Raw genomic sequence first — 26,882 nt, 5'->3', positions numbered from 1 at the left:
TAGGCAGAGAGGCAGGCAGAGAAAGAGAGAGGAGGAAGCAGGCTCCCTGCCAAGCAGAGAGCCCGATGTGGGACTCGATCCCAGGACCCTGAGATCATGACCTGAGCCGAAGGCAGAGGCTTAAACCACTGAGCCACCCAGGCGCCCGCCTAGAGACATTCTTAATGGAAATTCAGATTATACACAATCACAACCCCTTACTCACAGTTGAGAAATTTTTTAAAAATTCTGAAAATATAATTTTTTTTCGTAATTAGTTTTGGTGGCAAACCCTGACCTAACATGAAATTGTTTGGTAACAAAACCTAGAAATGTGAGGTGCTAATTATTGTACTTATTTATTCCCTTTGGTGTGAATAGGGGTTTCTTACAAAAATATTAAATGTATTTGATTAGAAGGTGCTACTCCAGATCCCATTGGAGATGTTATATAAAATATTCTATATACTCCCATATTGCCTTTCTAATATCTGAAAAATTCAGAAATTTAAAAGATGCCCTGCCACCAAAGCATTTCAGAAAAGGGATTGTAATAGCATTTATATAGACCCATCTTTATCTGCACTCCATGGGCATATCTAATTGTTTTAAAAATCAGTAGACTACTTAGTATACAAAGAAATGTTAGAAGCTAAGAGCAGAGCATTGTATTGCATCACAATAACTTCCTGTTTTTTAAAATGTTCTAATTTCTTAACCCAAGATCTTTTGATACCTCAGTTTGTTCTTACTTTTTTCCTTTGCCCAACTAATATTAGATGGATGTTGGCATCTGGGTTTTTTATATTAAAATTGTTGACCAAATGTGATCTTGTAGTTTACTCCAGGAAGTGTCTGTTTATAAAGACCAGTCAATCTGAATCAGCGAAACAAAAAGGCAAAAATATGTATAAAAATCAGCCTGAACTTGACACCCTAAAACATAGCATACCTTTTAAAAAACATAGTATATAAAAAACATACTATAGCTTTTAAAATATAGCAGTATTTTACCAGTAAAAGAAGGTGAAGTGAAAAACCCTAGGCAAACTGTTCTTCATCCTGATAAGCCCACCAAGATGTTAGTGCTTTATTTTGACTCTCTCATACCTGAGGACAGATAGTTTTCATTCAGGATAGATGTCACTGGCCAAGGATGTATCCACCTATATACTTCGAATATTGAGTTTTTTTTTTTTTTTTTTTTTTTTGGTTTACTAGCAGTTCATTTTCAGAAACCCATTTAAGAATGATTTTTCTCTGTCTATACCATATTTAATTTTCCTGATATCTACCTTTCTGGCTCTTCAGAGCATGATTCCTCTACCACTTTTCTTAGGAACTCATGGAAGGAATTGAGTGTTTTGCCCTAAAATATGACAGTTGACTCAGTAAGTTTTAAAATCATTCTTATTTGGGAAAAAAAAGAAAAGATCTCTAATGACCTTTTAAAATATATCAAACTGAGTCAAAAGAGATATAGCACAATTAATCGAGTTGGGAATGTAACTTTGGAATCAGCGGGACTTAAATCTGATATTTGGATCACTAAACAGCTACTTAGTGATAGTTGCTTTTTGACTCTTATTTTAGCTTTTTTTTTTTTTACTTGCCTTCATTTTATTTATTTTTTCAGCGTAACAGTATTCATTCTTTTTGCACAACACCCAGTGCTCCATGCAAAACGTGCCCTCCCCATTACCCACCACCTGTTCCCCCAACCTCCCACCCCTGACCCTTCAAAACCCTCAGGTTGTTTTTCAGAGTCCATAGTCTCTTATGGTTCGCCTCCCCTCCCCAATGTCCATAGCCCACTCCCCCTCTCCCAATCCCACCTCCCCTGATATGAGGACATGGAGAAGCAACATGGGGGGGTAGGGGGATAGGAGAAGAATAAATGAAACCAGATGGGATTGGAAGGGAGACAAACCATAAATGACTCTTAATCTTATTTTAGATTTTTATTTTCCCAAGACTCTTTCAATCTTCTCACAGTTACAGGTACTATCTTGTTTTATTACTACATTGTTTTAACTGCTTAAAATTCTACTTAACCCTCCACCCCAACTTGTGCTTATTGGTCCCTTAGTTAACACTGGGCTATTTTATCTATTATTCTATTCATTAATTGATTTGTATAACTTGTTCTCTATTTGTTTCACATGAATCTTGGGTCTTCTGATTACCTTTACATTTTTTCTGAGTGAGAATTATGAGTTAATTAAAGCACTTAGTACCTGATGTATTATGAGCATTATATAATTTTTGGTTATTTTTATCATTTAATTACATGTTTAAAAACTCAGAACTCAAAAAGTTAAAATTTTTAAATATGTATTTGGTATTATATATCATGAAATAAATAATTTCTGTATGTTTCCTTTAGAAACTGTACATATATATCCTATGCAAATTAAACTCTGATTTAACATTATCTCTTTCATATATGATTTATACCCTTAGATATTATTAATTTTTTATCTACTTCCTCTGATATATATTATAGTGCCAGGGAAAATTGAGCAACTATCTTGTTTCATCTTTGGTCCTCCCAAAGTGTACTATTTCCCTTCTACATTTCACTGCAGAATGACTACATGGACTATCCAAAACATATCCCTTGGATCATTGGCTTTGACAAGTATTTTCCTTCCTATAATCTATTTGCTTGCCTCTCTTCTCAATTCTGATATTTTATTAAAAACAGTTATGGGATGATTTCTATAAACTGGTCATACTATATTAAAACATTGTGTTAGAAAGAACTCTATCTTTCAAACGGCTTTTATATTAATTTTTGGCACTCAGAACAATGATAAAATGTTAATCAACTATAATATTTAGTAACTGTTCAAGGACTTTTAAAAAATTGGTCATTTGGGAGGTGAAAATTAAATAGACAATATATGCCCAAAGTTTTTATTTCAGAAATTACAAGTTAATTTTGATTTTTTTGTAAATGGACAGTTACAATGAAACAAAAATATTTGGCTATATATTATATATGTATCAGTTACCTATTTGTCTTTACTATTTTTATTAAAGTCAAAGTAACATAAGGCATATATTTTTAATATTTTTTTGTCCTGTATAACATTAGAATTTTTTGAGATTTCATACTTAGAATTGCCTTATATAAATTTCTCATTTGAAAATATTTTCAACTATAAGAGCATTAATGATGCAACAGTAATCCATTCTTTGTTTCCTAGCAACAGTATCCATGGTGTTGTGGCAACTGAGGTGCAGAGAATGTGAGGAGATCAGTTGATGGGGAACTCTGGAGAAGGAAGTTAATCTTCAGAGTAGTAGTGTTGTTAAATTCAAAAAAGTGTGCTACCAAAAGACACGGTGAGAAATCTCATAGAATGGAAGTTCACTACTTTTCCTTTTAGTTTCAACTATGACATTGAAATTGACATTGGAATGACATTTCCTTCAAAAACTTATTTTACTCAACTAAAATTTATATTGACTTTCTTAGAAAATTAGCTCTTTTATTAACAATTGCGTCTATAATTATGGCTGCGGTAAAATTGAACTCAGTTAATGTGATGAAAAAGGCATCAGTAATTATATTTGAATTTTACTTTCTGTGCTTAAGTCAACACTTATAGATGATAAACAAAATATAACTGATAAGTTGATGCAGTATCTAGAATTATGCTTATTCAAAACTCCATGTTAAGGGAATTACAACCCCTGCAGATTAATTGACTAACACATTTACATCTCAATAAATAGTGAATGATTTTGAAAACTTCACACATTTCTAAAGTGAAGTATTAAAGTCTATACCTCATGTTTTTTTAAGATATTAAGTGTGTTTACTACATATCAGTGAATGAATGTTACAGACAATTAAGTATATTTACATATATATTTCTTTCTATAATCCTAAACTTCCTTTCAAGATTTATTTTTCCTTCTATAAAGCACCCATTAGTTATCTCTTTTGTATAGTCTTTAGATACCTTAAAAGTGAACTTTATTTTGTGCTAGTAGAAACATTTAATGGAAGTAAAGTTTAGAAACAATAATCCAATTATTACATTTAATATTACTAGTTATAAATTTAGTGGATTTCTTTAAAGCAATTCAACTCTCAAAAAAACTGCCCTTTGAGCATGAATTTAAGTTTGTGTTTATGTTGGCAATGTTTGACGAAGGAGGAAGGAAGAGGGTGTCTGTGGATGTGTGTTGGGGAAAGACATTTATCAGACAGCATTTTTGGGAAGTAGAGGAAATTAGGTTTCTGTGTGGGGTGAAAGAAAGAGTAGTATTATTCCACTGGACAAAGCCCTGCAGTAAAGGAGAAAGGAAAGTAATAGATCACCAGTCTGGAGTAAGAGGAACCCATATAACTCAATGCTATGAACCACCTTAAATTGTGTGCCCATAGGTTGCTATGGAAATAGTTTTACAGTACAAAGGGGTATGAGCCTGGGAGGAAGGAAAATCTGTAGAGTGGGTGAGCGTGACTCTAAGGATCTGTTGGGGGAAGTACTGTCAGTACCCACTTGTCGCTGGACAGCCGTGGCTTAAGGGCTCTGACGGCTATTATAAGTGATTGCTCTCTTTGCTCTCTTTCCCTTCTTCTTTAATTTCTTTCTGTCTTTCCTTCTCCCCTTATTCCTTTCCTTTTATTTTAATTTTTGCATTTCTCTTTCTTTTTCTCTGGCTACCATTCCCCTTCTCTTCTGTGCTTAACAGCAGGCCCCCTCCAGAACCACATTCTAGCACCACATCCCCAACCCACTCCAGTTGCCTGGATGGATTTGAAGAGAGCAACAGTAGGTGAAATGAGTTCTTATGGTCCAGAAGGTGCTGTGAAGGGAGAAGGGGAAACAGGCTAACAAATATATTTTTTTAATGCTAAGGATTTTTTTATGGAACATTCTGGTGGATTCCTACTTTTCTGCCTCTCCAGATAGCGTTCCTAAGTCATATGGAAGATATATATATACATATATATATATATATATATATATATATATATATATATATTTGCCTATAATTCTGGGACCCCCTTCAGTCTCCAGAGAATCGTTCCTTGATCCATATGTGTTGACAGGTTATGCACAAAGAGGTAACAAATATGGATTGACTTGGAGGATGCTTACCTGGTTACTGGATATATTGTGAAAGTCATGGTGACCTGAACAGTGTCTAGTGCAGAGAGAATGGAGAGTTTATCTCACTGGGTAGCTTAAGCTCACAACTTGCTTGGAAGCCTATTGTACTTCAGTCTTTTCAGTGATTTCTCTACCTTGTCATTCCACCCTAAGGGCACCAGAGTTCTCACTGGCCATCTCCACTCTTTGAGGTTAGTGGCAGTTTGGAGAGGCAGCAACTCTTTGTATTGGGTACACTAAAAGCAAAAGAAGTCTGACTTGGTGACTGTTGAATTTGCATAGCTATCAGCCTTTACCAGCCGCTATAAGGAACACAGGAAGAAGAAAGTGGTGCTACTGAGAGGTCTCACACTTCCCATTGTAAGGGATTGGTGCTAAACCTGAAAGGATTTGGGAGATGATTTCCTTAAACAGTGCACACTTTAACACTTTAAAGCAATAAACATCCACAGCAACATAAAAAAAATATAAGCTTATGTATATGGGTTGGGGCAGTATGGGAAGGAAATGATAAGATTTCTCTAGGATTAAAGGCAGGAGTTTAACCTGGGGGAAGGTAGCTTCTTTTTAAACTTCCGAGTATCATGTTTTTAAATACAGAGCTGTTTCTCATTGAGGCTTTGTGTTGTTTTCTCTAGGAACTTGGAATGTTGATCTTAATTGTTCCAATGCACCTTTCACCTGTTAGATTTTATCTCCAAAACCCTCTTTTAGCATGGTTCCATCCACATATAAGAATTTCAAGAATAAGTTATTTCCCTATTCATCAATGACAGGAAATCAGGATTCATGTTTAATTCTCAGTAAGAACACTATTAGAACAAAAATTGGAGCTAAGCACAGTGTTTGAAAAGAGACGGTCATGAAGTAGAGAGAACGGCAGACCAGGATATAAGTAACACTAAAGCAGAATCTATCTGCCTGTCTTTTTGTGGGTATGAATAGAAACTAGAAATTTTAAGCATTTCTACCATCTTTTAGTACAGGAGAAATTGATGTTTTCCTACCCCTCCCTCCATGGGCAAGCATAATTACAATAAGGTCAATAACATCTCTGAGCACCTTGCCACTTCTAGTAGTTGAAAATGAAGTTATCACGCGTTTTTAACATAATTAAAAACATTTTTAAAATTAAGTAAGTTTAAAAATAAACACTTTTTTTTTCTCAAATTTCATCATTATCTGAAGTGAATTAGTAAGAGACTAGAAATTTGGAAAACGAACCCATTCATTTCATTAGTAGAATCTCAGACAAGTGAAATAGTTTTGTGAATTAACCTAAATTGGAACTGTTTTAACATCAGTATCATGAGATTTATTCTTCAGAACCAAATTTGAAAATGAACTAAACTGGTATTGAGAAGTCCCTCCTGAATTTTTAAATGCTATAGACTTGTAACATCAACAATGAATTATGGAATAAGTAATACAGTGTTTTGTAATATAGGTACTGTTTTAGGACTTAAGCACTGTGGTTAATAATATAAAAATTCCATACAAACAAAAATAGAAGCCTCATATAACCATTCTAAGTTAAATTATAAACAAATATTATAATTTTTATCTATATTAAAAGCTTTGGAAATGTACAGCTTTCCCTTTACACTTTTTCTTTTAAAACGTTCATGCTGGGGTGCCTGGGTGGCTCAGTCAGTTAAGCGTCTGTCTTTGGCTCAGGTCAGAATCCCAGAGTCCTGGGATAAAGCCCTGTGTTGGGCTCTTTGCTCAGTGGGAGTGGGCTTTTCCCCATCCCTGCTGCTCCCCCTGCTTGTACTCTCTCCATCAAATACATAAATAAAATGCTTAAAAAATAAAAATTAAAAAAAAATCATCCTTTGCCAGATTTTAACCTGAAATATGTTTTAAGATTTCTATGTAATTATATCTTTTTTTTCAAATTTTTAAAATATTTTATTTATTTGATAGAGAGAAATCACAACTAGGCAGAGAGGCAGGCAGAGAGAGAGGAGGAAGCAGGCTCCCCGTGGAGCAGAGAGCCCGATGTGGGGCTCAATCCCAGGACCCTGAGACGATGACCTGAGCTGAAGGCAGAGGCTTTAACCCACTGAGCCACCCAGGCACCCCCTTTTTTTTCAATTTTTATTTGAATTTTAGTTAGTTAATATATAGTGTGATATTGGTTTCAGGATTAGAATTTAGTGATTCATCACTTACATATAACAACCAGTGCTCAACACAACAGGCACCCTCCTTAATACCCATCACCCATTTAGCCCATCTCCTGCCCATCAACCCTCAGTTTGTCCTGTATAGTTGAAAGCCTCTTATGTTTTGCTTGCCTCTCTCTCTCTTTTTTTTTCCCTTTCCCCCATGTTCATATCTTTTGTTTCTTAAACTCCACATGGGCTAATAGAAAAGTCCACAAGGATAAACAAGCAAATACTTTATTATAATCAGTGACTTTTAGTCAAGATATTTATTTTTAATAGATTATAAAATAGCTGTCTATTTAGGTTGATAAATATATTATGATTATGGTGTTTATAGAAATAATTTTTGGGGTTATCCACACAGCTTAATGTTAATAGTAGTTATTAAGAGTACAATGGAACACCATTCAGCTATAAAAAATAATGGAATATTGCCATTTGCAGTGACATAGATGGGGCTAGAGAGTATAATGCTAAGTGAGATGGGTCAGTCATAGAACGACAAATAGCATATGATTTCACTCATGTGTGTAATTTAAGAATCAAAACAAGTGAACAAAGGGAAAAAGAGACAAGCTAAGAACTTAACTCTTGAGTTAAGTTAATTTAACAGACTCTTAACTATTGAGAACAAATTGATGGTTACCAGAGGGAAGGTGGGTGGGGGATAGGTGAAATAAGTAATGAGGTTTGAGTGCACTTGTGATGAACACTGGGTGATGTATGGAATTCCTTAACCACTGTATTTTACACCTGAAACTAATATAACACTTTATGTTAATTTTACTGGAGTTAAAATAAAAATAAATAAAAAGAGACCAAATTTACTTTAAAGTATTTTGCATCTACAATTACACTCTAAACACAGACTTATTATTTTAAGATTTTATTTATTCATTTGAGACAGAGAACAATAGCAGGAAAATGGCAGAGGGAGAGGGAGAAGCAGGCTCCCTGTTGAGCTGGGAGCCTGACCTGGGTTTCAATCCCAGGACCCTGAGATAATGACCTGAGCTGAAGGCAAATGCTTAACCAGCCTAGCTAGCCATCCAGGTGCCCCAACACAGGCTTATTTCTACATTTCCTTTTAGGCAAAACCTATTCTGATTTCAGTGGAACAAAGAACTAATGAATTGAATTGAAAAGAAAAACTGATTCTTTCTATTTTTAACTTCCATTTTACTTTATATATATTTTTAAAACTTCACTTGCTTTGCCTTCCACTGCTTTGTTATCTCTGATGCTATCCCTGTGCTTTAGGTTAGCACAATAAAGAAGCAAGAAAAAAATTGTCTCCAGTATTGAGGATATAAGAAAAAAATTAAACCTATTAAGATAATTTCATTAAAAAGTTTATCTTCTTTATCCTTACGTAGCTATTGCAATACTTTTATTCCTTTTACAAGTACCACTCTACTCTCCAGCAAATATTAAATTTAAAAAATATCGTTTGATTAACCAACCATTTGATTGACATTACAACTTTATTTTTGAAATGCAAAATGACAAAATAGTACATGTTTTACATTTTTCATCACTGAGCCAGATACAAGCAGTAACCATGGTGGGGTGAGGGTTTTTTTTCTGATCCTGGCCTGACTTATGGGTCCATAGGTATCCTAGTCAATATTTTCTTAACTGTTCTTTCAGATTTGAATGAGTCAAATATCAGTAGGAGTTTTCTCTTAGGTTAATATATTACTTCGCTCTTTACTTTTGACAGGGTAAAAACAGTGCAAGACTTTTCTAAGAGATAATTAACACTTTTGTTTTCTTCTTATTTTCTATTTAGTGTATTATATTATTAATGTCATCCAGGGTATTCTACTGTGTTATTGAATATAGCATGGAAACATCAAAGTAATATTATTTGGCATCCATAATATTTTCTTCCTGATATGCCAAAATGCATTTTTTTTTCTGAAATGGGTATTTGTATTTTTAAAGAGATAGTAGCTGGTTGTGAATAAGCCATAGCTTAAGGAAATTACTGCATTGTCATTTCTTACCATTTCTCACAGACATTAGTATTTTCTCTTAGAAATAAAAGCAGTAGACCAGCTAAAATATACCATACCTCATATAAATCGTTCACTGAACTAATACAATACATTGTAATCAAAATCTGTTTATCTATATGTAGGTATACGTATATATATATAGGTAGTGACAATTTCTAAAGCATAAGAATCCACTTCTGTATACAATCATTGATGATAGTGATACTATTAGACTTGTTTTTACAATCCTAATACAAAGTTTATAAACTTTTTATTAGTTTAAATATTTCGTTGAGACAATAATATTGAACTGTTAAAAATGTAAAAAAAAGCCTATAATGTAAAAAAAAAGCCTATAATGTAAAAGAACATTTATTTCAATTAGAATTATTCAAAGTAATGCTTTAGATTAAATAGAAATAGCCAAATTATGAGGGACTAGGTACTGCTATTAGGACTACTGTTCCTTTACACTTTTTTCTCAGTTTTCTATTCATTAGTGATTCTTAAGTTGTAGTTCTCTGAACAGCAGTATCAACATCACCTGCAGAGTTGGTAGAATGCAAATATTCAGGCCCTACCTCTGACCTCGATGAGAAACTTTGAAGGCAGGACCCAGGAATATATGTGTTTATAGGCCCTCCATGTAATTCTGATGTATGCTAGAATCATTTCTTCTGTCAGTCTTTACGTCTCTTTATCTCTCTGTATATATATGTCTGTGTGTATGTAATTTGTAGGGCTACTGACATATTAACCTGTGTATAACATTTATAAAAGAACTCCATTGTTGCATTTTTTCTTCCTGCAGTTTTCCTGATTCATTATTCATTGTTTTATTCAGTGATAAAATGAAAATCACTATCTTTATTAAAGGATCCACTGAATCATCATATTAATCCAACTGTATTGCATTCTCAAAGTAATCCTCCCAATGTAAGTCTTAAACCTTTTTTCATTCTTGCTGAAAATATTATTCTAGTATTAATACAAATATAAAAACAGTGACTACGTTTTCCTTTTGTTCCTATAGTCAAAAGGACTATAGGGTGTATAGGGTGGTGAAAGGGAGAACAATTATACAAGTGTCTATTTGCAGTTCTTTGTGAAGTCTTGCCAACTCACACATCTTGCCTTGCATTCCAATGAATTTAACCAGCTGAATAATGGAAACCACTTTCTGTGTTTACTATAGCTAGATACATTATGGGCACACTAGTATTGGTTAAGCTAGATGGAAAAAGTGATAGTTTCACGGATGAATAAGTCGGAAGAAGTCAGAGAGTCAGAACAAGATTTATGTGCTCTGCAAAATACTATTGATTTACACATTTGGAGAAGAATAATTAAGAATTTCAGATTTTTTACTTCCTTTTGGGTTTTTGTGACACAATATTGAAGGACTTCTGCCTTGAAATTGGGCTTTTAGTCTGTGAAAATAGAGCTTTATATTTCACATTCAATAAACATACTTTGAGTAACTAAGAACTGTACTCTACCCATGGCAAATGTAAACAATGTGAATGGTTTTATTAGTGTTTTCCCACCTTTTATAGGATAATCATCTGAAGTTTATATTTAGCCATAAATATCTCTTTGGTTCAGCAATTCAATTTTCCAAGTTGTGTAATGTTTTTGTTATTTATATATAAGTATTTGACTCTGCTATATGAAATATGACAGTTAACTGCTGAGCCATAACCCACACATGAAGATAAGTCTAATTATTTTAATGTCATATGTGAAATATGTGATTTATTATATTGATATTGTGCATTATGTGAAAATAGTAGATGTGCCAGAGAAGCATAGCTTTGCTTTGAGATCTTAATTATCCATATTAATAGAGATGAGCATTGATAGAGGTGTATATAGATTCCAGATCCATATAAATCATTTATATTTATTCTATTGTGACATATATTTCATAATATTTTGTATGCTCATGTATGTCTATATGTCTACATGTGTGTGTGTATCACAAATTTATTTTCGGGGGCCCTGGGTGGCTCAGTCATTAAGTGTCTGCTTCAGCTCAGATCATGATCCCACAGTGCTGGGATCAAGCCCCACATCTGGCTCCCTTCTCAGCAGGGAGTGAGCTCCTCCCTCCCCTCCTGCCTGCTGCTTTCCCTACTTAAGCTGGTTCTCTGTCAAAAAATAAAAAGCAAAATCTTAAAAAACGATTTAAAAAACATTTATTTTCATAACTATGCTTTTTTTCTAGGCTATTTTAAAAAATTCTAATTTGCATTTCATGTACATAGCTATAGAGATGGTTGGTAAGATAGTAGCTTGAAATTCCTCAGTAATAATGTTAATTCAATGAAAAATGGGCTTGGTTTATTTAATTAATTAATTTATTTTTTTTAAGTAAGTTCAAAGCCCAATATGGGGCTTGAACTCAAGACCCTGACAGCAGAGATGCTCTACTGACTAAGCCAACTAGGTGCCCTCCAAATGGTCTTGATTTAAAAAATAAGTTTATGTAGCTGTGGATACAGAAAGGTGAAAAAATAACTGGTTATTAAAACTATGATTTTGATATTTAGGTAATATATTGCTCAACCAAAGGCAGAGTTATACCACATTTTAGCAAGTTGGTGTCACTGTTACTTTTTTATTTTTATTTTTATTTTTTTAAAGATTATTTATTTATTTATTTGACAGAGAGAGCTCACAAGTAGACAGAGAGGCAGGCAGAGAGAGAGAGGAGGGAAGCTGGCTCCCTGCTGAGCAGAGAGCCCAACGTGGGGCTCGATCCCAGTACCCTGGGATCATGACCCGAGCTGAAAGCAGAGGCCCCAACCCACTGAGCCACCCAGACACCCCCACTGTTACTTTTTTAACAAGGAATACCAGGCCTAAAATATTCTATTTGTGTATTTTTTAAGCTCTCTAGATAATTCTGAAAACCAGAAATTTGGGGTGTCATTAACATGGGTGATCAAGCAGCAACCAAATATTTGTTCAGTGATGATCAATTTCCCTTCATCACTTCTCTTGTGTAAAGTGAAGTTAAAATTTGGACAACCTCTTTCTTGTATTTGCAAGATCATAGTATGATTTTTTTCTGGGAAACAATATTCTGACCCTTCCTTCCCTTCTCTTATATCTATGAGCAAATTTAATATATAAAGTAAGACTTCCTATTTCTTGACTTAAAGGACACTTTTTGACCAAGGACTCCTACATTTTGACAATTACTTAACTTATTTATGACTTTGGAGGGTTTTATTTGTACATAAATATCCTTGTACATTATGTACATATATTGTACATAAATATCCTTCTGCATGGAAAAGAATGTGGTAATATTAATGTCAGTAGACAATGTAGACAATGTAGACAATCTTTATTTTCAGATTATTGATAATTAGAGGTATAGGTTTACAGGGGGACTGTAGGCCTGGGATTGGAGCATTGAATTTTAAACTTTTAAATAATATTGACAATGGATATCTGCCATAAGAAAAGGAAAAATTGGGGTGCCTGGGTGGCTCAGTGGGTTAAGCCGCTGCCTTCGGCTCAGGTCATGATCTCAGGGTCCTGGGATCGAGTCCCACATCGGGCACTCTGCTCAGCGAGAGCCTGCTTCCCTTCCTCTCTCTCTACCTGCCTCTCTTGTGATTTCTCTCTGTCAAATAAATAAATAAAATCTTTAAAAAAAAAAGAAAAGGAAAAATTGCCAGTTGCAAAAGAAATTTACGTATTAAAAAGGAATTTGGGAATGTTTTCTATATCAATTAAAGTTGTATAGTTTACATGTGATATTTCTAAAATATTAGGTAAATGATTGACCTTGCTTAGGCCTTTACATGAAACCAGCCAATGTTAGTAATTATTATTTTTCCAGATTGAGAATTTGAGGGTAACACATTTTGTTAGCTTAAAACAATTCAGTGATATTTCCAGGAAGAGAACTTGGGAAATAGGCCTGCCAGTTCTTACTGAATACTCTGTTCTTCATGTAACATTTTATTTTTTCCAATGTCCTAAAGTCCATATACAAACCATTTCTGTTGATGGATGAATAAACAAAATCCAACAACCTGGTGTATAGTCAATTCAGCCTATTTATATTTAAGGATTGATTTGGATATTGACATTGCTAATAAAATTTTCTGAACATTAGTAATTAATGTGGTTTAAAATGAAACAAAGAATACCTTATGTGGGCCATTTCATCCCATAATAAAAATAAGTACTTTTTTATTCACATATATGGAAATTTCTTATACAGAAACAGAATATGTTTAGTCTTATCTTCCCACTGACAGAGATTTGCCATTGCTTAATTGGCCTTTTGCAAAATGCTTGGACTGTCAAAGTCAATTCAAAATAAGTCAGTATAAGAAAGACAAATACCATATGATTTCACTCATAAGTGAAATTTAAGAAACAAATGAACAAAGAAAAAAGACCAAAAAAGCCCCCTAAAATAAAGAGAACGAACTTGTTGTTATCTGAGGGGAAGTGAGTGGGGGGTGGGATGAAATAGGTGAAGAGGATTTAGAGTACACCGAGCGCTGAGTAATGTATAGAATAGTCAAATCAGTATATTGTACAACTGAAAGTAATGTAACACTGTATGTTAGTTATACTGGAATTAAATAAACAAAAAAACAAACAAATAAACTGAAAAAAGAAAAAAAGTTGATTCTACAGATGTCAAATAATATGATGATATTTGCTCTAGTTCCACTAGGGAAATAATACAACACTAAATTCTAAATACTAAGTTTCTGTACCAATAGCTCTTTACACAGGCAAAATATGAATACTGCCTACACAAATCTGTCTTAAACTTCATATTTTTTTTTAATTTCTGGAATTCAGGGAAGAAAACCTAAACCCAAAGCTACATCCATAACTATCACTTTTTAAAATTTTTCTAGTTATATTTGCTTAGACAGCTTAATAGAGTATTTTAAGATCTGCATAGTAGTTGTAATTGTACCTAATTACGTAATAATAGAGTGATATTTAACAATTGCAGTTATAGTATTTATAACTTTAATTTCTTAACACCCCAAACCATAAAATTTTCTGAACATATCATATTGCACATTTGCAGAAAACCTTTTTTACAGCTCAGGAATCTTAGGGTTTTATATATCCTTGCTCTCATTTTGGAGACAAATGGAGTAGTCTCATGTATTTTTCACTTTTTTTATATCTTTCTATTTTTTATTTTTTATTTATTTTATTTTTTTATGTTATGTTAGTCACCAAACAGCACATCATTAGTTTTTGATTAGTATTCCATGATTGGTTGTTTGCGTATAATACCCCGTGCTCCATGCAATACGTGCTAATTATTATTTCCTTCAACAAAATTTCTTTCTTTTTAAAAAAATTTCCAGGGCATCTGGGTGGCTCAGTGGGTTGAGCCTCTGCCTTCAGTTCAGGTCATGATCTCAGGGTCCTGGGATTGAGCTCCAGATTGGGCTCTCTGCTCAGCAGCGAGCCTGCTTCTCCACCCCCCGCCCCTGCCTACCTTTCTGCCTACTTGTGATCTCTGTCTGTCAAATATTTTTAAAAAATAAAAATAAATTTTAAAATTTCATTAGCCAACTTATAATACATCACTAGTTTCAGATGTAGTGTTCAATAATTTATCAGTTTTGTATAACATCCAGTGCTCATCGCATCACTTTCCCGACTTAAAGCCCATCACCCAATTACCCCATCTCCCTCCAACCTCCCCTCCAGCTACCTTCATTTTGTTTCCTAAAGTTTAGAGTTTCTCATGGTTTTTCTCCCAATTATTATTTCCTTTAACAAACATTTCTTAAAAGGTTACTGGACACATAGAAGAGGTGATGCATTAGGTACCATCCTTATCCTCAAATTCAAGGAATTCATACCCTAATGGATAAGTAGTATCCATTAGTAATAGTCTCTAAAATTTGAGCTGTATTATATGTGAAATATGGTTTCATATGTACCTCATATATATATTCATATATATGTATGAAATGCCCTAAAGCTTTTGGGTTAAGGATGCTGTATATTGCTTCTAAACATTTTGCCTTCAGTCAGCTGGGTCTTACACACACAGACATGCTCTTTGATCTCACTTTAAATTCATGATGATTAATGTCAATGATGTACTATGGTAATTTCATGACAAAAATTATACAAAATATAATCACTATAGTATTTACATAAAGATTGAGGTCACCATTTTACATAAAAAATAATTACAGTTCTAACAATTCCCTCAGAATGTTTGTTTGCATGCACCAATGGATCTAACAATTCTGACTTAATCATAGTGGCTTCTATTTCACTCACTTAACTATAGAGAACAAACTGATGGTTACCAGAGGGAAGGTGGGTGGGGGGATGGGTAAAATAGGTGATGGGGATTAAGGAGTACACTTACTATGATGAACACTGGCTGTTAAACAAGTGTTGAATTACTATATTGTACACATGAAACAAATATTACAATAATGTTAACTGGAATTTAAATAAAAACTTTAAAAATAAATTTAAACACAATTAGGTACAGTGAAAATTTTCTCTGTAGCATTAGTTTTGTTTATGTTGAGGGTAAGTCTATTTTTAGCTTTTTCATGTGCTTTAGATAGAACACTGATTTTGCAATGCTAACATTTCCTCTCAATGTTTTGCTTGTTTTTTAGTTGATCTACTTTCTTTACAATGTCTGAAATCAGATTTAGCAGTCTCATTTGGGATCAAGTTCTAACACTGAATCAAGTGTTAGATGAAGTAATTCCAATTCACGGAAGGGGGAATTTCCCCACACTGGAAGTAAAACCAAAATATATCATTCAAGTTGTGAAAAATCAATTGATAAAGCAAGGGATTATTGTTAAAGATACCCGACTGAATGGATCCACAGCAAGTTATATACTTGCAAGCCACAGTGGAATCAGATATAAGGATCTAGATGTTATTTTTCGTGTTGAACTACCAAGCGATCAGGAATTTCAAGTTGTTAAAGATGCAGTTCTTGGCTGTCTACTTGACTTTTTACCAAAAGGTGTAAAAAAGGAAAAGATCACCCTAAAGACCATGAAAGAGGCTTATGTGCAAAAGATGGTCAAAGTCTGCAATCAGCATGATCGTTGGAGTCTCATTTCTCTTTCAAACAACACTGGAAAGAATGTAGAGCTAAAATTTGTGAATTCGCTCAGACGACAATTTGAATTTAGTGTTGATTCCTTTCAAATTGTTTTGGATCCCATGTTAGAATTCTACAGTGACAAAAATGCTAAACTAACCAAAGAATCCTATCCTGTTGTGGTAGCTGAAAGCATGTATGGAGATTTCCAAGAAGCAATGACACATTTACAATACAAGCTTATATCTACTAGAAAACCTGAAGAGATTAGAGGTGGTGGCCTTCTGAAGTACAGCAACTTGCTGGTTCGTAACTTTAAGCCAGCTTGTGAAGCAGAAATCAAGACACTGGAACGTTATATGTGTTCTAGATTCTTCATTGATTTTCCTGATGTAGCAGAACAGCAAAAGAAGATTGAATCGTACCTCCGTAACCATTTCATAGGTGAAGAAAAGAGCAAATATGACTACCTTATGACCTTGCGTGGAGTTGTAAATGAAAGCACTGTTTGTCTCATGGGTCATGAAAGAAGGCAGACACTCAATATGATCACCCTTATGGCTCTAAAAGTACTTGGAGAACAGAATATACTACCCAATACAGATAATGTAACTTGTTTTTATCAGCCTGCTCCATACTTAGCTGCTGAGGGAGGGTATCCTACTTATTATGTAACATCTGGACCACCACCTATTTTCTTTCAGCCATACCACCCACTGCACTTTCATGTGCCAAATGGTATGGTTTAAAAACAAACATACATACAACAGAAACTTCGCTTTAATTAAACACCTCATAAAGCAAGTTTCCAAAATCCATAAAATTTAAGATCTATTTTTATTTTTGTGCAGTTACCAACTATTTTCCATCAATTATAGATTAAACCATTATTGTAAATAGAATATCATCTATGAACTGGCCACTTTAAATTATTTTCAAGTGTTATTGATTAGCTCTCATAACTTTCAAATGTTGTGGACCACTTAAAATGATTTTCAAATCTTACTAAGTCTTAAGTAAGACTTTTAAATTTGCTCTGACAAATACATTACAGATGCCTGCATCTTTGATTAAAGTATAATAGAACAGACACATGTATTAAGATCCAAAGATACAGTAAATACAAGTGCCACCACTTTGGTGTTCAATCAGTCCCTTTGTTTCGTTCACTTCATTTTTTTCTAGTGAATATTACCATCAGTGAATTTTCAGTACTTAACAAAAATACCTAATTTCAAAGGCAACAGATTCAGAAGAGATAAAACTCTGGACTTTACAAGCACTTAATTTGTTTTCCAAATAAATTGGGTTAGATACAAAATCTTACTATGGTTTGAAGGAACATTGAAAAAAACTGGTTCTGAAGAACACTGGACATTAGTAATTTGTCAGCTATCGAATAAGTTAGCTATTTTTTGATCTGAAGAATAATACCATCCAGCTGTAAAACCAATACTGCAATCAGTTTTATAGGTTTCTTCATTTTCCCCCCCCAAATAAGTTGAAAAGAATGGAAATGACCAACTCTGAATGTGAAAATTTTCTGTCATGTTAGGGACTCTAAATGGCAAATAGCAAAAAACAAAAAGAAACAAACAAAAAAACCCAAAAAAGGTAGTTTTTTTTGTTTTTAGCCATGCATGTTATTTACCATTTTTTTAATGATCGATTTGTGTAACATCTTAGTATATTTGGAGACATTCAGTGTTAGTAAGTGAAAATATTTTCATTATTGCTAAATGAAGATTTTTTTTTTCATTTTGGTCTTACCAAACATCAGTTTATAACCTGCCACTCAAGTGCCTCCTCATGTGAGTTTTTGCATAATACTATAATTTATCCAACAATTGCATATGTTAATCAGGTTATCAGAATATTTACACACTACATCAAATATGCTGCTAGCAAATCTACTAGTGGAATTAAAACAATATTTTCTTCCCATGATGAAGAAAAGAATTCATGACCAATATTAACTGATATGACAGAAGGGGAACTGTCCTGAATGGATATAGATAAGACCATCAGAAAACCTCATCATTTTAACTCGCTTCTGATTTCTTGTTTCCATCTAGTTTTCATTGACCATCATGACTTTTTTCATCACAACATGATCCAAAAGGCATATTCTGAGAATTTGTCACTTATAAACTGTGCTTAAATCTCTTCTCTGTATTACAGTACTGGACACAAGAAGTACATAAAATACAGCATTTTATTCAAATAACCAATATTTCCAAGATGTTTTATACCACCACACCACTGGCCATCAGTATATTTTCAAAGAATTATATTTAAAATATATTTATGTGTATATACACATGCACATAATTATCCAGCATACAACTCTGAGGCTTTTAAACATGAATTCACCTTGCTTGGGATAAATAAAGAATTTATAAATACTATATTAAAGAGAAAATTCAGTAATCTATTAACATAATGAATGTACTGGCTAAAAAATGATTGATCTTTCTGCAGTATAGTACAATCTTTAGGTTTCACTTAGTGGAAGTGCTTGCATATAAAACTGAAGGAGAATATACTATATTAATAGTACCAAAAAAAACCAATCCCCCAAAATAAGAAAAGTATTTAAGACTAAAAGGGCTATAGTAATTATGGGTAATGGTTAAAGGTTCAGTATTTCCATAGCATTTTATGCTGAATAGCAGAATTCTGAAGATGCTCCCTCATGTGCTCCCTTAGGTTCCTTTGGTCCGACTGAAAATTTGAACCTTCTCTATGGTGTTCTCATAAAACTTTAAGTTCTGCTGGAAGAATGGTCTGAAAGCTACCAACTTCCTCCTAACATTTCAAGTATGTGTTTTCATTGTAGTGGAAGAACTCAGAATTGGCATATAAGATTTTTTTTTCCAGACAGAGAATCCAAACCTGTTGAATGGAAATGGTATCACTAAAGAGAAAGCTATAGCTTTATTTCTTGTGGTATTCTTTCTGTAGATACTATCACCAAGCTAGGCTGTCCTTTGCTACCAACCAAACAGAAAAATATTTATCTTTAGCATTGAGTGTCTCTCCAGGATTAGGCTTGTTGTCCTAAGACAGTATTATTTCATTCTGTTCATTAGGAATAATAAATGGAAAAGTTTTTCTATAAAAAACGAGTGCTGGCTTCTTGGCCTAAATGTGTTCATAAATGTTAGTTAAGTTCAACTCCACAACATATGTCATCTCATTACAAGAGAGAAATGATGTCTTTTCTTATTTTATCTTATACAAATTCAAGACCAAGTCTTAATTTAATAAAATTAAAATTTTATTTTATTAATAAAAATTAATTAATAAAAATTAATTTTATTAATAAAATTTTTAAATTTTATTTTCTTCTCAGAAACCTAACCAAAACCAAAAAAGAAAATCTTTTTATATAGTTCTAACAATCATATCAGTAGGACACGGTTGGTGTCAGTTATAGGTACATATTTTTAAAACCAAAATATTCTTGCATTTCACAAATGTCTTCATATTATTATCAAAGTTCCAGAGTATTTGTAACTTTTAAATTCAGAACTATTCTTCTGATAGTGACTGATGTCGTTTGTCAAAGAAAGTTGAAGAAAAAGTTTAACTAGTTGTTTAATTTTTTAAAATATTTTTTAAAGATTTTATGTATTTATTTGACAGGTCACATGTGGACAGAGAGGCAGGTGGTGGGGGGATGGTAGCAGGCTCCCTACTGAACAGAGAGCCCAATGCGGGGCTCGATCCCAGGACCCTGATATCATGACTTGAGTGGAAGGCAGAGACTTAACCCACTGAGCCACCCAGGTGCCCCTAAAATATTTTATTTATGTATTTGAGAGAGAGTGAGTGAGTGTTAGAGGCACGCAGCAGGGAAAGGGGCAGAGGGAGGAGAAGCAGACTCCCCACTGAGCAGGGAGCCCCATGTGGGGCTCATCCAGGACTCTAGGATCATGACCTGAGCCAAAGGCAGACACTTAACCACCTGAGCCACCCAGTTGCCCCTAATTAGTTGTTTTAAATGAGAGATAGTGGAGCTAAATTAAATACAAATATCAGAGCTAGAACAGTTGTTAGTTGAGCTAGAACAGAACTTCTCCAAAATATTGGGAAAACATCTTGGCCCAAATTCCATTTTTTAATATCATCTCAGAAATGTTCTATTAAAATGCATATAAATTAAGAGATTTTAAAATTAGCCATATTTTAGTTTTAGGCATTGATACAGATGTCAATATGCAAAATGTCCGAGATATAACTCCTTTCATTCAGTGAATCTATTACCTGGAAAGATTCATCCAACTTTGAAAATATAGGAAGTTAAAATTTATAACAGAAAAATTTGAAGTTTTAATGTAATGTTTATCAAAATTATATTTATCTATAAACATGACAGTTCCATTTATAGAGGATTTTTAAAAAAGTATTGACTATGTAAATTAACCTTTAAACAAGATTGGGAAGTTTGTGGGACTACAGTTTGAAGTTTGATAACCATTCTTATGAAGACCTTGAAAAGGCCTAAAACCAGTATTTTAAAGTGCTTTGGGATTCATTTGCTTTACCATTATAAAAGAAAATATATTTAATGATATTTTGTTTTCACTCCTTCTGTTCTTTTGTGGTCATATTCTACATGTTACAATGTAAAACTTATGTAGTAAGTATTGGAAATTATATTGCTGATCCACTGCTCCCTTTTATGAACATTTTTTCAGCATGTATAATTAGAAAGAGCTAATTTGTTCAGATGCTATTAGGTTTTTCCTTAAGGAAATAGTTTTCCTTGAATTTTTGTCTGTTTAAGTGATAGCATACCATTTCGAGTATATGGTGTCTGTAAACAAATTTAACTTCTAACAGGTAATCTTTAAGCTCAACACATTGTAATTTGTTTTGTTTTTCTTTAATATGGGGGAATATGAAGTTATTTTTCACAAAATTCTTGTGTCGAAAGTAGTGCTACAGGAATTGCATTAGTGTTAGAAACAATAGAAACCCCTTTTTGTTTAGATGTAGTCTTTGAAAAAGCAACAGATAATTTATTGGTAAGTTTTTTGTATATGTGCTTTTTTGATCCCTCAGGAAAACAAACTCCATATCCTAGAAAAAAGAGCACCATATAGCTATATCTCTCAGTGCTTCAGGGCCAAGAAATTAACCCTGTAAATGCATAAGTATCCTTAGAGAGAAGTGCCGTGCCGTGAGAGGGCCTTCTTTGCGAAATCTTCTTTTATGATTCCAAATTAAAGTGATGGATTGAATAACCCTGTTAAATCCAATTCTAGTGGCTTCATGATGATTCATAAAAAATGTACCTGTTATACATTTTAGACTGGTGGTAGAATTTGAACTGTTTTCCAAATTCTAGTGAGTAGTCTACATTATAAATAAAGTATGACCAAGTGACACTTGGTCCTTTGGCTCAACTAGAGTACCCAGAATCCTAAGATTGAATTCTTGTTTTAGCATTTGGTACAGCCCTGAATATAATCAGTGGAGGAGACTGGTCTCAATGAAAATGACAGTAGAGAGTGATATGAGTTTGAACTTATTCAGAAATTCCATTTTTATTATAGAAAGACAACATAAAAACTTTTCTATATAAAATATGACTTCAATCCCAAATGGAAAAATAATGAAGATATTGTAATATCTTTAACTTGTAAAATAAATTTAAAAAGGAATTCCAGTATATTTTTGGTAGACTCTTATAAAATGTTTTTTTTTTTCATTTTATTTATTTTTTCAGTGTAACAGTATTCATTCTTTTTGCACAACACCCAGTGCTCCATGCAAAACGTGCCCTCCCCATTACCCACCACCTGTTCCCCCAACCTCCCACCCCTGACCCTTCAAAACCCTCAGGTTGTTTTTCAGAGTACATAGTCTCTTATGGTTCGCCTCCCCTCCCCAATGTCCATAGCCCGCTCCCCCTCTCCCAATCCCACCTCCCCCCAGCAACCCCCAGTTTGTTTTGTGAGATTAAGAGTCATTTATGGTTTGTCTCCCTCCCAATCCCATCTTGTTTCATTTACTCTTCTCCTGAGGACATGGAGAAGCAACATGGGGGGGTAGGGGGATAGGAGAGGAGAAGAGTAAAATGTTTTTTAATAAAAATTGGTATTTTCTTGTCATTTACAATGTCTTTTAAAAGTTTTTACAAATGTTCACCTCCCCCAATAAAATTATTCAACCCAAACATTTATTAGTGGATATTTGGCTGAAGAGGATTTAAACAGTTTTTTTAAGCCAACATGTGGCCTCCTTGAACAAAAAGATTTCTACATTTATTATTTTATTTATGGTTTTTGGGACTTCTGTAGGGTAGCTCTGGGACACTTAGCATTAAATGTTCTCAAAAAGCAATAGTTGCTTAGGCGGTGAATTTCAAATAACTCTTCCAAATTTATTATCAGGTAACATGCTTTTATATAGTGTCAGCAGGTAAAAAATATAAATTAAAAGAGCTTTTAAGGTTAAAAAAATGTCTACTTCTTTTAAAAGCACCTAAGTACATCTTTAAAGTGAAAGTTATCATCTTCTTCTAGATGCCTAATATCCTGAAATGGAAACCATGCCAGGGAGGTTATGTGCTTTAGAATGTAGAGGACTATACTTAATATTTTATAAGTAGATTGATATTAAAATTCAATGTCTGTTTACTTAAGTCAGGAAGAATAGCTCTGTAGAAGGGATATACAAATTGAAATCCTGACAATTTGCAAAAAGAGGGCTTATAATCCATTTTTTCCTGAAGAAAACATTTTTAATTCCTTCTGTTTTTCTTCCATTTTTTCCTCATTTACTAAAATGGCACTTCTTTGCACTCACAGTAATAAGATGCACAAAAATGAAGTCCAAGGGTGATTTATTCCTGTTTATATTACCAAAAGACAAAATAACATTGCTCCAACTGCTCTAAGTGAGAAAAGAGTCTCGAAATGTCAAAATTATTGACTCACAAATGTGATCATAGATGGTCCTATTCTAGAGAATAAAGCTTTCATGTGTGCATTGTGGAGAATCCAACTCTAGAATCTCCAGTTTTCCAAGATTTCTCTTAAGAAACACAATACTTGAGGGGCACCTGGGTGGCTCAGTGGGTTAAAGCCTCTGCCTTCAGCTCAGGTCATGATCCCAGGGTCCTGGGATTGAGCCCCACATCAGGCTCTCTGCTCAGCGGGAAGCATGTTTCCTCCTCTCTCTCTCTCTGCCTGCCTCTCTGCCTACTTGTGATCTCTATCTGTCAAATAAATAAATAAAACCTTTAAAAAAAAAAAGAAACACAATACTTGAATTAAAAGGCTGTGATTCTTGAATACCCACTTTTCAGTCCTTAAGAATTCTAGTCAATTTATTATGAAGAAATCACTTCCATGACTTAATTTATCATCTGGAGTTCATACTTGTGTAAGTTATAAACTAATTTTTCTTTTATAAGAAGTAGCCAAAATCATTTTAAACATTGCTGTGTGCTCTTGTATAGTTCTTGAAACTTTTTAAAAGTTAGATAAGAAGTTTCAGTTTCAATTAGTGTATATGAAAATTTTAAGCCAAAGCAATTGAACTTTATTTTAAAAAGACAAAAGCCCCCCATTAACTTAGATTTAATACATAAAATTATATGTCAGAGTATATACACTTACAAAATTTTTAAATTCCTATAGAATTAATGTCATATTAAAATGTAAAACTAGGGGCGCCTGAGTGGCTCAGTGGGTTAAGCCTCTGCCTTCAGCCCAGATCATGATCTCAGGGTCCTGGGATCGAGCCCCACATCGGGCTCTCTGCTCAGTGGGGAGCCTGCTTCCTCCCTCTCTCTCTGCCTGCTGCTCTGCCTACTTGTGATTTCTCTCTCTCTCTGTCAAATAAATAAAATCTAAAAAAAAAAAAGTAAAACTACTCATAAATGATTCGCCTTCATTAATTATAATTCTACATTATATTATTGAAAATTTTTAGTATTTTTTAACTCAAAAGCTTAAGTGTCTTCCAGTAAATATGGGAAACAACCTATTGGATTATCTGAATTTTCCTGATCTCAATCCATTATAATCAGATGATATTATCTTATGGCACTCTTTTTTTCCAATTTGTCTTTAAGGTCTTTAAACTTTCAATTTATAAATGACTAATGTTAAAATGTAGGTGAAATAGCAAACTGTCTTGCTCTTTAAATAAAAATATTCTGCCATTTTAAAACAAATCCTATATGTCTCTGAAAAACATATCCACTTCATATCCATATACTGCTACTAGATTTAACTGAAAAATAAAGTTTTCTTTGCCAGATTGCAGCTAATTGTTTTATCTCACATTCTCCTTGTTTAGATTGAGTAAAATCAGTGTTTGTAACTTTTCTCTTGTTTGAAAAGCATGAGGAAATCTAAAGTTCTTTCCTTAAAATTCTGCATGTTAAATGAATGCTTCAACCTGCAAAACAAAGCAATTATGCAGATAATTGAGGCTAGAAACATGTCACTAAGTAATGAATAAGGAAAAGTAGTTCTAAATTGTTTATGGTCCAAGTCACTGAATAACTGCATTTTCCCAATATAGACCAGATCAAAAATAATTATTGGATATGAGAAAATCCCTACAATACCATTTCACTAAACGTAAAACAGTTCATCCAATAAAGAATAAATTTAACGTTAGAAGATCTAACTTCAAAGCTTAGAGAAGAAATGAAATCCTTAAGAATTTATCTCAAATACATGTTTCATTCTTTAATTTTTTTATGTTCAGTTAGCCAACATATATCATTAATTTTTGATGTAGTGTTCAACAATTCATTAGTTATATATAACACCCAGTGCTCATCATAACATGTTCAAATATCGGTTAATTAGAATCCAATTGTTTGGCATTAAAGAAAATACTGGTAAAAGGAATTATAGTCACTGAATGGAAAATGAAGTCGAAACATCTAAATGTAGTTGCCAGTACCCAGTAAAATTGCTGGTATGATTTTCTACACTGCTCAAGACCTACATTTTATCATTAAACAAACAGTTCAGCACTTAAGGAAAGCAGTGAATATAAATACAACTTTATAAATGTTTTAGGTGCATTTTTAGCCTTATTCACATCATAAATTGTGATCTTTTATTACAAAAATTTTGAAGTATTCTTAAGAACTTACTGTGTCTCTGTAAATGAAAATGCCAAGAATATTAATGGAGTATTTAAGAGACAAAATGTCCAGAGTTGAGTGAAACACATATCTTTGTTTTAATGTTGACTGTATGTTAAATCAGATTAGTTTTTTCCTACTGTTATTATTGCTCATTATATAGTTTTGAAAAATGTATGTAAGATGTTGGAAAATATATTTTACTGTTAAAAAATTAATGTTATATGAACAGCACAGGGTTTTTGTGGTGGAAACTATTATTTATTATTTAATGGATTATACCATGATAAGTGTATTTTGTCATTCATCTAATAGCTTTTATACCTGTTTCATTTGCTTTGTCTAATGCTTTTGTGCAGTCTGTGGAAAGAGCATTGTATAGATTCTTTATTATTAGAGTAAATGAGTTTTTGAAAAAAATAAAATCACTGAAATGTGCAGTGATGTGACAATTGTAAAATGGGTAAATGCCCGTTATTTCAAATACCACCAAATTGATGGCAGTGTTTAAAAAAAAAAAACACACTTAGAAACTGTACCCTGGAATTTTTACAGAATCCCAATTGATAATGGGAAGGTACTGATCTACAGTATTCTATGGCTCTATATAATTGACTGCTGCCATTTATATTAACCAAAAGATAACATTCATTCATTTCCCAAATTTCATTTGATTTTACATTGATAAAATTTACTTATATCTTCCTCCCTCTCAAAAAAGCAGTGGTTCAGGTCCCAGATGGGGGCAGCCATTTGGCTCAACCTAGACCATCCCCACAACAGGGAGAAGGGAAAAGAGAGAGTTCCTCTTAGCTTCTTTAATGGGAAAAGGACTCCTCCCACCCACCTAATTTGTGACTTGTTTCAAGTAGCAGAAGTGTTCATATGCCAACTCATCTCCCCACACACACCCTTAAAAACAAAAGGGAAAAAAAGGAAAATATTTCTTCCATCAGGAATCCAACAAATTTGATTTGATTTCATTTGATTATATGATTTTGTCTAATAGCTTAAGCCAAACCATTGTCTTTTTCTTCACCGTAAAACTGCTTGGAGAACAGATTTATTCATTATTAGTTCACCTTGACTTCTCATTTTACATGAATAATCTTAGAAAAATATAAATTTTTGGTAAATAAAAAAAAGCAGTACCTATAATACATCGGATAAGAATATAATTGGTGGTGAAATAAATAAAATGATGGTATAATTCAAGAAATTAATCAAAATAGTATGACATTATATTGAATCCCTTCCAACATGTACATGTGCATGTGCACATACACACATGCACACACACACACACACACACACCATTACCATATATTTAGCAGAATCAGATAATTATCTGCTAAAGTATGTGGACCACACTTACTC

At 33.3% G+C, this 26,882-nt stretch overlaps 1 protein-coding gene across 1 annotated transcript; it reads left to right on the top strand.

Annotated features, from left to right (window-relative positions):
• Nucleotides 1–15,957: 15,957 nt before the first annotated feature.
• TENT5D (terminal nucleotidyltransferase 5D) lies at nucleotides 15,958–17,130 on the top strand. The gene has a single exon (XM_045996543.1). It carries the CDS (start codon nucleotides 15,958–15,960, stop codon nucleotides 17,128–17,130), a length of 1,173 nt encoding a protein of 390 aa, XP_045852499.1.
• Nucleotides 17,131–26,882: the final 9,752 nt, after the last annotated feature.

Source organism: Meles meles, chromosome X, assembly GCF_922984935.1.
Source record: "Meles meles chromosome X, mMelMel3.1 paternal haplotype, whole genome shotgun sequence".
Lineage (NCBI taxonomy): Eukaryota > Metazoa > Chordata > Mammalia > Carnivora > Mustelidae > Meles > Meles meles.
The sequence above is the reverse complement of the archived record's forward strand: the minus strand, read 5'-3'. Positions and strand labels throughout refer to the sequence as shown.

Bases quoted from the DNA above. Each gene is read 5' to 3' on its own strand.
- TENT5D (XM_045996543.1), top strand. From the start codon at position 15,958: ATGTCTGAAATCAGATTTAGCAGTCTCATTTGGGATCAAGTTCTAACA.